This window comes from Sorex fumeus, unplaced genomic scaffold (genome assembly GCF_029834395.1).
Source record: "Sorex fumeus unplaced genomic scaffold, SorFum_2.1 ptg000114l, whole genome shotgun sequence".
Classification (NCBI taxonomy): Eukaryota; Metazoa; Chordata; class Mammalia; order Eulipotyphla; family Soricidae; genus Sorex; species Sorex fumeus.
Genome location: NW_026606171.1, coordinates 1,585,410 through 1,598,312, shown reverse-complemented (window position 1 = coordinate 1,598,312; position 12,903 = coordinate 1,585,410). Strand labels below are relative to the sequence as shown.

The 12,903-nt window shown below is 49.4% G+C and overlaps 1 protein-coding gene across 1 annotated transcript; it reads right to left on the bottom strand.

Moving 5' to 3' along the window:
* Nucleotides 1-10,962: 10,962 nt before the first annotated feature.
* On the bottom strand, nucleotides 10,963-11,538 carry LOC130043139 (endogenous retrovirus group K member 7 Pro protein-like). The gene has a single exon (XM_056135431.1). The coding sequence runs from the start codon at nucleotides 11,536-11,538 to the stop codon at nucleotides 10,963-10,965; it is 576 nt and encodes a 191-aa protein (XP_055991406.1).
* Nucleotides 11,539-12,903: the final 1,365 nt, after the last annotated feature.

Sequence of the window (12,903 nt, the reverse complement as noted above, 5' to 3'; positions counted from 1 at the left end):
AGGAGCTAAAGGGCACCAAAGTGTACTAAATCATTTTGTAGACTTTGTCTTTTGGGCAGACCAAAAACGGTTCTAATCATTCTGGTGACTAGTAGGATTGAGATTTTACCACTTGCAAACACAAAGTTTTCTCGTCTTTTCTCCTAATATAACTGAAATGAGAAGAGTAAAATCCAGGAATGTGACCATCCTTTATAGTTAGTCATCACAGCTGATGTTATTACCTGTTGAGATGGGAGTTTGGGCATTCTGGCAGGTTCCCACCATTTGTAAAATATTTTGATCAAGGGGCCTGTTCCATCCTTTCATAGAACCATCAGAAATCTTTCTGTGCGTGTCAAGTCCATTTCAACTGTCTCTAATCCACCCTACTAAAGAACAATGACAGGGCCATTATCCTAAACTTTTGAGAAATATTTACCCTCAATGCTTAGGGAAATCTAATAAAAATCTGAATACTAGGAATGCAGAGCTGATACAGTGGGAAGGTGCTTGATTGCACAAGATTGATCTGGATTCAAAATCCAGATTCCCATATGGATACCTATGTCCTCCCTCGCAGGTATGGATGAGCTCATAGCCAAGAGTATGGCCTGAGCAAAGTAGGTGTGACACCTCAAAACATAACAGAGGAAGGCCTGAAGTGTGGAGGTTTGCCTCTTTTTCCATTCCAAAGGATTCACTGCAACATCCTGCTTGATGTCTATCATAAATCCCACCAACCGGGGTCTCTGCCTCAAGTCCAAGTCAAAATGAGACACTGGGCTGGAGTGATAGCAAAGCGGATAGGGCGTTCTCATTGCATGCAGCCAACCCAGGTTCAATTTCCAGCATTCCATAGGGTCCCCCAAGAACAGCCAGGAGTAATCCCTGAGTGCAGATCCAGGAGTAAACCCTGTGCATCTCTGGTTTTGACCAAAAAACAAAAGACAACAAAAAAATGACACTGATAATTGTGTTCAAGGGGTGGTTTTTGTACCCATTTACTTAGTTCCTATTTTAATCAGTTTTCACCTGGATTCCATCATCAAGACCCATTGTTTACAGGGAAGAGTGCAATAGCACAGCGGCTAGGGCGTTTCTTTGCATGTGGCTGACCCAGGTTCGATTCCCAGCATCCCATACGGTCCCCTGAGCACAGCCAGGAGTGATTCCTGAGTGCAAAGTCAGGAGTAAACCTTGAGAATCTCCTGCTGTGACCCAAAAAGGAAAAAAAGAAAAAAATGGACCCATTATTTAAAGGTTAACATACACATTAATTCCAAGTGCTGGGGCACTGGCATAGGAAATAGTAATCATTACTACTATTATTATGGTTTGCTATATAATGTAACTCAGGTGGTTAATTCAGGTTCACCAGGAACTCAGGCCTTAGTAGGCATATGAAAATACACAGTGGCAAGAACTCTTAAGAGTGTACAGAATGGGAAGATCTTTGTGTTTCCCTGAATTGCAATCATCAGCAATTCCCTTTCCCTCATAGTACTGAAGTCACCAATTTAATTTGAACTTCAGAACTGTAACATAAAGAATGAACTAGGAGTGTATATTAAAGACATCAAAAGGTTGAAGCACAGTGTTGCCATGGGATCCCCAAAGTACCACACTCCCAGAGTAATTCCTGAGTGCATATTCAGGAGAAACCCCTTAGCATCACCCAGGTGGGACACAAAAATGAAAAACAAAATGGTCAAAGGCAAGCCGTGAGGAACCCAGAGATAATGAATGCATTGTGTATCCTTCCCAAGGCCTGAAGTAGAATGAATGGTGCATTCAAGGTAAATTGAAATTCAGATTTTAGGGACTGCTGGGCGTTTGCCTTGCAGGGGATGACTGGATATTATCCCTTCCCCTCGCAGGCCCACCTGCAGTGATCCTGCCTGCAGAGCCAGAAGTAACTGCTGGGCATTTCTGGTTGTGCCTTACCCCCACATCTACAAAAAAATACTTGTTTTGTGTATTGAACAGAAAGCGCTATGTCAGGGGGATCAGGTTTATGAATGACAGATGTGAACGATTTCAGTGATCCCTGTGATCAAGGCTTTCTGTGACTCTAGGTGGTTTTTCTGGGCTCACCTCCTGTATCACATGGTCCCCTGGTACCACGGGGAGTAATCAGCTACCTGGGCAGCACTGGGAGCCTTAGGATTTGCATCTTTTGGGAGTGAGACACAGTCAGCAGTGCACAGGGCTAATTTATTCCTGCCTTTGCACTCAGGAGTCACTCCTCTGGGGCCAGGGTTGAGGTCTCCTAATGTCCTAACGTCCAGCACCCCCTAATGGTTTGGAGGGAATTGATGTAGACATGCAGGCAGATAGAGAAGGTTCCCCTCCCAAGGAAAAGGCAGTAAATTTCCTGGGAATAGCTCTGAAGTTGTGAAAGCCAACCTTGCAGAAAACAGGAACTAAGGCCTGATCAGGCCCTCACCTATGGCCAGCAACAGACCCAGAAAAGCTCCTGCAGAAACAAAAGGCCAGGAAAGGAATTTCAAAGAAAATCATCACCACTCCCAACCTGCCTAGGCAACCTCCTTAGCAACGGGACTTTGACCTAGGTAAAAGCCTAGATTGGATTCCCTTCTGTATGAGGGAGACTGCTCATTGGCTTTCCCAGACATTTGGGGGACACAAATCCAGCAATGGCAGAGGTTCTCCTGATGTTGCATTTAGGAATCACTCTGGCATGATGGTAAAGCTGTATGGGGAGCCAGAAAAATAACCGGAGCCTGTGACTGCAAGCCAAGAGCACTAACCACTCTGCTCCCGCTGCAGGGACCCAAGTGGCTTGCTTGATCCTTAATGACCCTATGCCTGACATTGTAGCAAAGAAAAGGGCTGGAAATCTAAAGTGTGGGAAAGGTAGGCCACGGCAGTTCTGGCGATACACCACGAGATGGCTCTGTGGACGTTTCAGTCCCTCTCTGGGATCATTTCTCTTTTTTTTTTTTTCATTTTTATTAGTGAATCACGATTAGGTACAGTTGTAGACTTACACATTTTTGTGCTTGGATTTCAGTTATACAATTATTGAGTACCCATCCCTCCACCAGTGCCCATTCTCCACCACCACCAATCCCAGTTAGTCTCTCCCATTCCCATCCCCCCCATCCCACCCTGCCTCTGTGGCAGGTCATTCCCTTTTGTTCTCTCTCTCCTTTTGGGTGCTGTGGTTTGCAAAAGAGGCATTGAGTAATCATGTTCAGTCTATAGTTTTAACTTTCAGCATGCATCTCCCATCCTGGGAGGATCCTCCCAGCACCCTTTATTTGGTGCTCCTTCTCTATCTGACCTGCCTTTTTCCCTAGCGTGTGCAGCTGGCCTCCATGCCATGGAGTAAACCTCCTGGCACTTGTCTCGGCTATTCTTGGGTGTTAGTCTGAAAGAAAGGGGCAGACATAGAAAGATCACTTTCATCTGGGGAACATAAAGTAACAAAACGTGCTCATTTCTCTAAGAATTTTTCCACCCTTGGGTTTGCTTCAGTCTTCAGTATGGGGTAATAAAGGATCAAGCAAGCCTCTTCCACAGGTGCAGCAGTAGGAAGGAAAGCCTGCGGTTGCTTGTCTTTCACTTGAGTAATCTGGGCTCAATTCCAGCCTTCAGATCTTTGTGGAGTGGATAGCTGAATCGCCTTGGGGGTCGAGTGGGTTGCCCTAGCTTTGTCTCTGAACCTCAAGGGGGCAGTGGATTGAACTGAATCTTTAACGAACAAGGTAAGGTTATTTTCTTACATTTATTGTTCTTTTCTCTGTGTACAAAAAAAGTTCTGAACGCACTTTGTGATGCCTGCGACCGAGCCCTTTGGATGTTTTCTGTCATGGGCAACCCACACCACATCACCGCACATTATGAGGGGACACGAACCCTCTTTTACACCGACGTGGGGAATGGAAGGATATACAGTTCTGACACCCTCAAGTTGGGGTGAGGGAATTCGCCATCAAGGAACTGAAGCTCTGTGTTTTACTTTTCTTTCTTGTTTGTTCCTTTATGGTTGTGGTCACACCCGGATATGCTCAGGGCCTTCTCCTGGCTCTGCACTCAGGAAACACTATGGACATAATTGAAAAACCACATGGGAAGCCTATGAATATACCCGGGTCCTATGGATGCAAGGCAAAAAGCCCTATCCGCTCTGCTCCTATTGTAACAGCCCAAGCTGCGTGTTGTATCCTTAATGATCCCATTAAAGCAAAGAGAATGGCTGAAAATGAGATGGAGCTGTGAGCTTTTCAGTCCTTCTACAGGCCTATTTCTCTAAGAATTTTCCACCCTTATGTTTGTTTCTGTGTTAAGTATGGGGTAATTAAAGATCAAGCACAGGGTTTCAAAGGGGCAGTGGTAGGAGAGCCTTGAGTGTGCGAGTCTCTGACATGGGTGACCAGCATTCGACTCCCGCCTTCAGATATTTTGAGATACATGGCTGAATCACCTCGGGTCTTGAGTGGGCTGCTCCATCTTTTCCTCTGGACCACGAGGGGTTCAGAGGATTGAACCTGACGTGGACAGAGCAAGGCAAATCTGCAAGGCTGGAGCGATAGCACAGCGGGTAGAGCGTTTGCGTTGCATGTGGCCGACATGGCCACCTGGGTTCGATTCCTCCACCCTCTCGGCAAGCTAACAAGAGTATCTTGCCCATACGGCAAAGCCTGGCAAGCTACCAGTGATGTTTTCGATATGCCAAACACAGTAACAAGTCTCACAATGTTACTGGGCCACCCTTGAGCAAATCGATGAACAATGGGAGGACAGTGACTGTGACACTCTGAGCTAAAAAACATCTGAAGTCACGTTGTTATGTCTGTGACCAAACCATTTAGAAATATTTCCTGCTATGGGCAACCCACACCGCATCACCCCATGTTCTGTGGGCATCCAACCCTCTACTACAAGGATGAGGCAGCATGTATACAGCAAGATACAGCTCAGAAACCCCTTGTTGGGATGAGGGAATCCTCCAATAAGGGACTGAGGCTGTTTTGGTTTTATTTGGTTTGTTCATGGTTTGGAGGCCACAAATCCAGCAACATGCAGAGGTTCTTCTGGCTCTGCACTCAGGAAGCTTTCCAGCATGATGGTGGGGCTGTATGGAGGGCCAAAGTATGCGAGTGCTTTCTTTCACTTGGGTAACCTGGGTTCGATTCCAGCATTAACATCTTGAGGAGTACATAATTGGACTCACTATAAACAGTGCTCCTCTCCCACAGTCCAGGGGCTTCTCACTTGGGGCATTCTGGGACCATGGACTGAGCAGAACAGTCTTCGAGTAGCTTTTCCCAGGGGAGCGCTTCTTTGCAGCATGGGCACTCACTTCCTTCTGGTCGCCCAGAGAAGACATCCCACCTGTCTTGGCATCCTCATGGGGCTGAGGACATAATTGCTCACTCGAGATTTTGTCACAGTGTGCATGATCAGAAAAATTCCACCTGGAATGGCTGCTACCCTGAAAAACAGTAAGGAAGGATTCCAATTACTGTGCTGTGCCTAAGATTGTCCTTGCCCAGATAATTCTAGACCTGCAGGTTGGATTCTATCATTTACCCTACTCAATTTCAATTCTGACATGTGGATGAATTTTCCAGGCAACAACCTAACATTTCAGCAAGATGCACAGGCAAATAGACCAACGTCAGGTCACATAGTGCAGGGGGGCCCCGCCAAACCACTCTCCGTCCCATGGAGGTGGCTCTAGGATCCGTAGGTGCAGGGAAAGACTGACCGAATGAACACAAGACACGAGAGAAAAAATGGAGCTTAGAAACAAAGAGAAAAAGGGACAGGCTTTATTGAGGGTGATGGGGGTATATATTAGTGAGGCAGCTACACAAAGGGTCATGCTCAAAATGTGATTAGGAAAGTTACAGAGTCTATAAGTTTAACCTACCATGCATTACAAAGCTTATACTAAGTTATTCATTGTCAGTTACAGCCATGACAATTGTTTTCTTGGGATAATCATACATAGGACAGGCTTTACCTGCCAAAGGTCACGTAGGTTAGGATTACCATACCACAGGCTTTACCTGCTGAGGGTCACGTAGGTCAGGATAGCCGTACCTAGCACAGGCACGTAGGCTCTTGGTCAGTTAAAGGGCCAGTTACCACATCTCCCCCTTCCTTTTTTATAAAAAAATGCCAGCTAGGGGGAGCATTGACTGGGCCCCTCCAGGATATCAAGAAAATCTTTGTTTTGTGGAGGGGAGGAAAGTAGACAGAGCCCATTTTCCCCTGCCCACCCTACTAGCGGAGGGGAGCCGTGGAAAAAGGCCAGTGTTAGGCAGATGAAACCTCCATGCAGGCCCAGTGTACTTCACAGGGAGTCGGAATCAGCCATGAGGCCTCCCTTGCAGTGCTTTGCCTAGCGGCTGAACAAAATGGAATAGGGTAAAGTCCGACTCCTTCATACCCAGATTGTCAGATCAGAGAGGGGCAGGGGAGCTGGCCATGAACAACTCAAGGTTGGGTCCAACTAAATACGACCTGCGAGCCGTCTTCTGTAGCAGCAGAATTTGTGGCCGCATGGTCTAGGGGAACATCTTCCATTGCCAGGCGGTGATAATGCACCTTTATAGGTGCTGCTGCCAGTAAGGCAACCTGCTGTTTGATAAAGCTGAGTAGATGGTTAAACACGCAAGGGCCAATAGTAGCAACTAACAAGAGTGCAGTAAGGGGACCCAAGAAGGGGAGTAGGTATGGGAGAAGAGTGTGAAAGCCCCAGGTAGAGGTAGAGGACTCTCGTTGGCATCGTCTGAGCTCTAAACCCTCGCTGAGTTCCCGCATGGTATCCCGAATGACTGCACTATGATTGACATAGAAACAGCATTCCTCCCCCAGTGCGGCACAGAGTCCACCCTCTTTCAAAAAGAGAAGGTCTAGTCCTCTCCGATTCTGCAGGGCAACTTCAGACAACAAATTGAGGGATTCTTCCAAATGGGCGATCGAGACTTCCAAGCAGCTGTTGTCTGCCTCGACAGCAGCATGAAGGGAGGCTAGTGCAGAATGTTGAGTCACCAGGGACGCGATGCCCATCCCTGCGCCCGCAAGGGTCAGGGTCAGGAGGGTAGCGACAGTGATGGCTGTGAACGGGTCGCGACAATTACGATGGAGATCAGTCCTATTGTCCCAAGCGTCCAAAAAGGAATTGGCCGGATGTTAGAAAATTCGGGGCAGGACAACAACGGAGACACAGAAGTCCTGGGCGGGACGAAAGACTGATCCGGCCAAATGTGGGGTAAGTCCCGCCCAAACGCACAGCCACCAGGATCCAGATGAAGGGAGAACCCACTGGTCTAACTGGAGAGAAGGATCAGGGATGTGGGTGGCGCATAGTTTGGAAGGGTCAAGGGAAGGAGGTGCGGCACCAACACAAAATCCACGGCCTGATACATCCAGGAGGGAAAGGTTCGAGAGAACAGAGGCCCACTCACGGGAGGTATGGAATAAGGCAAGGGGCTGCCTAAGAGGTCAAAAATGGGGGGGGGCGGTTGCAAGCGCAGCCAGCAGCTGCGTGTAAGGTTTGGGGAGGTGCGGTTGAGGGAGTCAAAAGAGGCCATGACTAAACCACGAAGAGAGTCACTCGATGAGACCTGGGGAAGGGACCCGGTCTGTGGGGACTACTGGGATGGAAGTACTGGGGGTGGTCGCAGGTGGAGCTGAGGGAGCCGGCTGGACAAGGTAGTGCCAGACGCGAAAGAAAAATCCGATGGCCTGACCTGTCAGAGTGCCGCCCGAAGCGCGGACCCCCCCAACGGAGGCCATCTCCCTCCCAACGGGAGCTGGGGAGCAGTTTCCCCAAGGATGTGAACAATAGGAGGAACATGCGGCAACTGTCAGCCCCAGAGGGGGGAATACTTCCCGACGAGCCGGGGGCCCTGGCTCGGTGGCTGTAAATCAAGTAATCGAGGTGGGGGGTGGAGAGAGACGAGGGAGGAAGGCCCGCTACGGAAGATTCACAGCCCCAATTCTTACCAAAAAAGTCAGGCACACCCCCGCACTCAGGACGATGAGGCTGTTCTGGACAAATGTAAATGGTAATTTCCTTCCACGAGTGGTCACAGAGGGACTTGGGCAAGGGCCGCCACTGTAAATTGGGGAAGGCATGCAAAGAACCATTGAGTATGGCATGGCAGTAATCGACCTCTAAGTCAGGGAACCAGGAAAGGGTTTGGGGAGCGCACTTGCAGAAACCATGAGTGGCATCCTTCACAGCGAGTTATCTCTCATTTGTCATCGGGTTGATGAATACTTTCCAGCAGATGGATATAGGCTGGTGTGCCTCACTGTTTGACGGTCAGCACCGGACTGGGTGGAGTGTCATGAACAGCATCAGCAGGATTTCCAGGGACATCTGTGGGGAAAATAGAGGTGTTCTCAGGGCCAGGCGAGGTTCTGGAATTTGTTACATGATTTATAGGTCAGACAAGGTGGGCAGGAAGCCAGCGAGCTGCTCCTTCACGGGTATCAAAAATGCAAGCATGTCCTCTGCCCCAGATCAGAACTGGGTCCGGGCCATGCCACTGAGCCGTGAGTGGATCCTTCCATTTAGGCATAGCATAGGAGTTTTTCGAGTCAGAGTGCCAGAAACGATCTGCAGCACTGCGGCCATCCTTATCCAGGCTCAAAAAATTGAGCACAAACTGCACATGGGACAGCAGTGTCTTAGGAGAGTTAGAGGCACCATATAGGTTTCTATCCTTCACCAATTTGGAGATATACATTTTAAGGGTAGAGTGGGCTCTTTCCACGATACCCTGGCCTTGTGGATTGTAGGGAATTCTGGTAGTATGCTGTATTTGGAATTGTTTGAAAAAGTTCTGAAATTTTTTTTCCAGTATAGCCTGGCCATTATCCATTTTAATGCGCTGAGGCTTCCCCAGGATAGATAGGCAGTAAAGGACATGAGCGATAACATTCTTAGAGGCCTCGCCTGTCTGAGCAGATGCACAGATATACCCGCTGAAGGTATCTATTACCACATGGATATATCTGAGCCGTCCAAAAGAGGAGACGTGGGTGACATCCATTTGCCAGAGTGCGTTAGGAACCAAGCCTCTGGGATTGACTCCCAGGTGGGGTGCAGGCAGAAAGGTGACACAAGACTGGCACTGCTTAATGATTTGTCGGGCCTGCTCTTGAGGGATATTAAACATCATTCTTAAAGTATTAGCGTTAAGATGATGAAGTGCATGAGTCTTAGTGGCCTCGGATACGAGGTCTGGACTGGAAACAGAGGCTGCAATCAGCCGAGTAGCCCGATCAGCCCTGTCATTGCCTTCGGATAGTGGGCCAGGGAGCCCAGAGTGGGCTCTCAGATGGCCTATGAAAAAGGGGAGACGGCAGGAGCGGATGCACTGTTGAATCTGTAAGAACAAACTGGTCACCTGAGAGGATTCCTTAATATAGCTGACAGTTTCAAGGAGCAGAACGGAAAAGGCTACATAGGCACTATCTGTGTATAGATTAAAAGCTGTCTGTTGGGAAGTCCTGAAAAACTTTATAGACGGCCGACAGCTCCACCAACTGGGCGGACGCATAGTCTGTGCGAGAGAAGACAACCTTCTCTTGGTGCACGTATGCTGCCATCCCACTAGAAGATCCATCAGTGAAGATAGTGGGAGCCCCGGGGATGGGGTTATTTCTAGTGAGAGTGGGGAAGATCCATCTGTGTATCTTGCAAAATTGAACCAGTCTGTCTGGAGGATAATGATTATCTATGAGTCCCTCAAAAGAGACACAGGCTATGGGCCAGTCATCGGAATTCTGGAGTAGCCAGTTTACCTGGTCTCGGTCGTAGGGCTGAATGATGATGGTTGGCTCTAAGCCGAAGTATTTTCTGCAATATTCCCTCCCTAGGCTTATTAATGAGGAAACAAGGAGGTAATAGGGAGTGAGGACACGTCTGGGGGTCGAGGGTAGAGACAACCAGGAAACGGGATGGATCTGCCAAACAAGACCTGTAGGGGAGTGTGGGGTCTCAAAAATTATCAGAGAAAACGGGAGCTCATAGTTCAGGGCAACGATAAACTGTTCATCAATGGCACGTTCTACAAGGGCAAGGGTGCGTCGGGCGTCATCTGTAAGTGTACGGGGGGGGACTAGAATCGGGATCGCCCCGAAGGGTGTCAAATAGAGGTTTAAGGTCATCTTGTGTCACCTTAAGGCAGGGTCGGAGCCAGTTAATATTGCCTAATAGCTGCTGAAAGTCATTTAAAGTCCTCAATGTGGAAGTCATGAGCTGAGCCTTCTGGACTCTGATTCTAGATCGGTCGATCTGAAAGCCTAAGAAGGAGTAGGGGTCACTCATCTGAATTTTGTCTTGAGCTATGGAAAACCCTGCGTGAGTTAGGGTGTCAATCATATGATTGCAGCAACACATAACTTCATCTGGGTGCGGGCCAGCAAGCAGGATATCATCCATATAATGGACGATGTAAATATCCGGCCATTGTTCCCTGACCGGGGCCAGAACACTCGCAACAAACTTCTGACACAAAGTGGGGCTGTTGGCCATTCCCTGAGGTAGCACCTTCCACTGAAACCGCTTCATCGGGCCTCTGAAATTTGTGACGGGAACACTGAAGGCAAATCGGGGGTGATCAGCAGGGTGGAGGGGGATGGAGAAAAAACAGTCCTTTAGGTCAATAACAATCTTGTGCCATAGGGCGGGGATGACTACGGGCAATGGTAAGCCAGGTTGTAATGCTCCAAAGACCACCATGGTCTGGTTTATTGCCCTCAGATACTGGAGCAGATGCCACTTCCCCGATTTCTTCTTGATCACAAAAATGGGCGTATTCCAGGGAGAATTGGTCAGTTCTATGTGTCCAACAGCGAGCTGCTCCTGCACTAGCGCCTCCGCTACGGCCAGTTTTTCTGAGGACAGGGTCCATTGATCTACCCACACAGCGTCATCTGATTGCCAGATAATCTTATCAGTGTGGGGTACAGGCAAGTCAACGGCCATTATGGTAAATTTCCCAGTACTTGTCGTCCTACAGAGGGAGAAGGCATCATGGGTTCAGTGAGGCCCTGGGAGTGCCTTCCCAGACCTTGACTAGGAAGATAGCCCTGCTGAAGTAAAAGATCTAGGCCTTTGGTATCTACTAGGATCGGGTCCATTTGGGACAAGACATCCCTCCCCCACAGATTAACAGGCAGGTCGGGGAGGACATAGGGGCGGACGTGGCCTTCCTCTCCTTTGGGGGTCCGCCACTTGAGTTCAGCTGAAATTAATATTGGGTTTTTTGAATGGCCAATCCCCTGCAGGTGTGTTAAAGAGGGGGAGAGTGGCCATTTGGGCGGCCAGTCCCTAGTAGTAATGATGGTAGTATCAGCTCCAGTATCTATAAGGCCGGTAAAGGGCCTGCCTAAGATGGTGAGGGTCAGGAGTGGCTTACACTCCTTTATAGCCTGAGCCAAATGCACCCCCAGTGGCACGGGGCCGGTGGCACCAGGAGCAAGGCCAGGCGGGATGAGGAGCAATTCATCAATGTGGGCACCCAGATCTATACGTAGGAAGGAAGACGTAGTCATGGCCATAATGCTAAGCTGGCCAGTGAGAGTATTATCTATAGTGCCGGGAAGGACCTGGAATTCTTCCAGTATAAGATTCCTGGAAAGAGAGGTGACAACCCCTCCCGATAATGAGGCCAACCATTCCGGCAGACAGAGGCCCCTGGAAATTAACTGGGATGGGCTGAGGTCCCTGTGCCTGGGTTAAGATTGTGGGGGAGGTGGTACGGAGGTCCAATTTGGAGCTTCCTGGGATGGCACGCAGGAGGGAATCGAAGCCGGAGGGGGAACAAGGGCCAGAGGTGGAAGAGTTTGGGGAGGAAGAAAGGGGGAGCCCCACCTGCCTGCTGCATTATGGGGCCCTGGGGCTGGCCCCGCGAGAAGTTTCCCGGGCAAGAGGTAACTCCAACCTGGCAGTCTGATGCCCAATGGTACCTGTCCTTACACTTGGGGCATAATGTATGGGGCACGCGCGCCCTCTCCCGCTCTGGGCAATGGCGCCGGAAATGACCAGGCTTGTTGCAGCCAAAGCAGAATCTAGGGTCAATTGGAGCGGTCATGGGAGTATGGGTTAAACCTTTAAGGACGCCCCAATGGCCAGTCCAATTTTGTGAGAGGCGGGGTCTATATCGGCGCACAGGCGGAGGTAGTCAGAGAGGGTCTTGCCTCCTTTATGAGTACGAAGAACGTCCTGGCAGACAGAATTAGCATTTTCATAGGCTAAGTGGCAAATAAAGTCGTTATCAGTGTCGCCTCCCCCCAGGAGGCTCTCAGCAGCCTCCCCTAGGCGGCCAACAAAATCATTGTAGGGCTCGTTAGGGCCCTGGTGGACTTTGGAAAGAGAGGTGACAACGGAACTCTTCGTTGGGAGACCCTTCCAAGCCTTCAAGGCTGCCACCTGAATCTGTGTGAGAAGGCCAGGAGGGAACTGAGCCTGAACCTTGTTAGAGGAGAAGGAATCATTACCCAGGAATTTTCTCAGTACCCAGGGGGAGGAGGACCCTCCCGCAGCGAGATTCCGCCGGGCCATATCCTGACAGCGATCCTGATAATCCACCTTCCAGAGCAGATAGTCTCCGCGGCTTAAAACGGCAAGGGTCAGGGAAAACCCATCATTAGGGGTGAGCCAGCTCTCGCTAAGGAATTCTAAAAGGCTCAGGGTAAAGGGGGCAGTTGGACCTCCTTTGGACCAAAGGAGGCAACAGCATCCTTAATGTCTTTAATATCACTAAACTTCAGTCTTTCATAGCGCTGTCGTCCATGGGCTCCCACGTGGGTCTCCCCTGGTTCTGAGTCCCTTGCATCCCTGCCCGGATTAGGAGCCTCCTCGATGCCCTCACGGTCATCTGGGAAGTCTGCCTCTTGGGCTGCTCCCTCCCTCTCCTCCCCTGA

Coding starts and splice junctions, on each gene's coding strand:
- LOC130043139 (XM_056135431.1), bottom strand. CDS start 11,538: ATGGCCATGACTACGTCTTCCTTCCTACGTATAGATCTGGGTGCCCAC.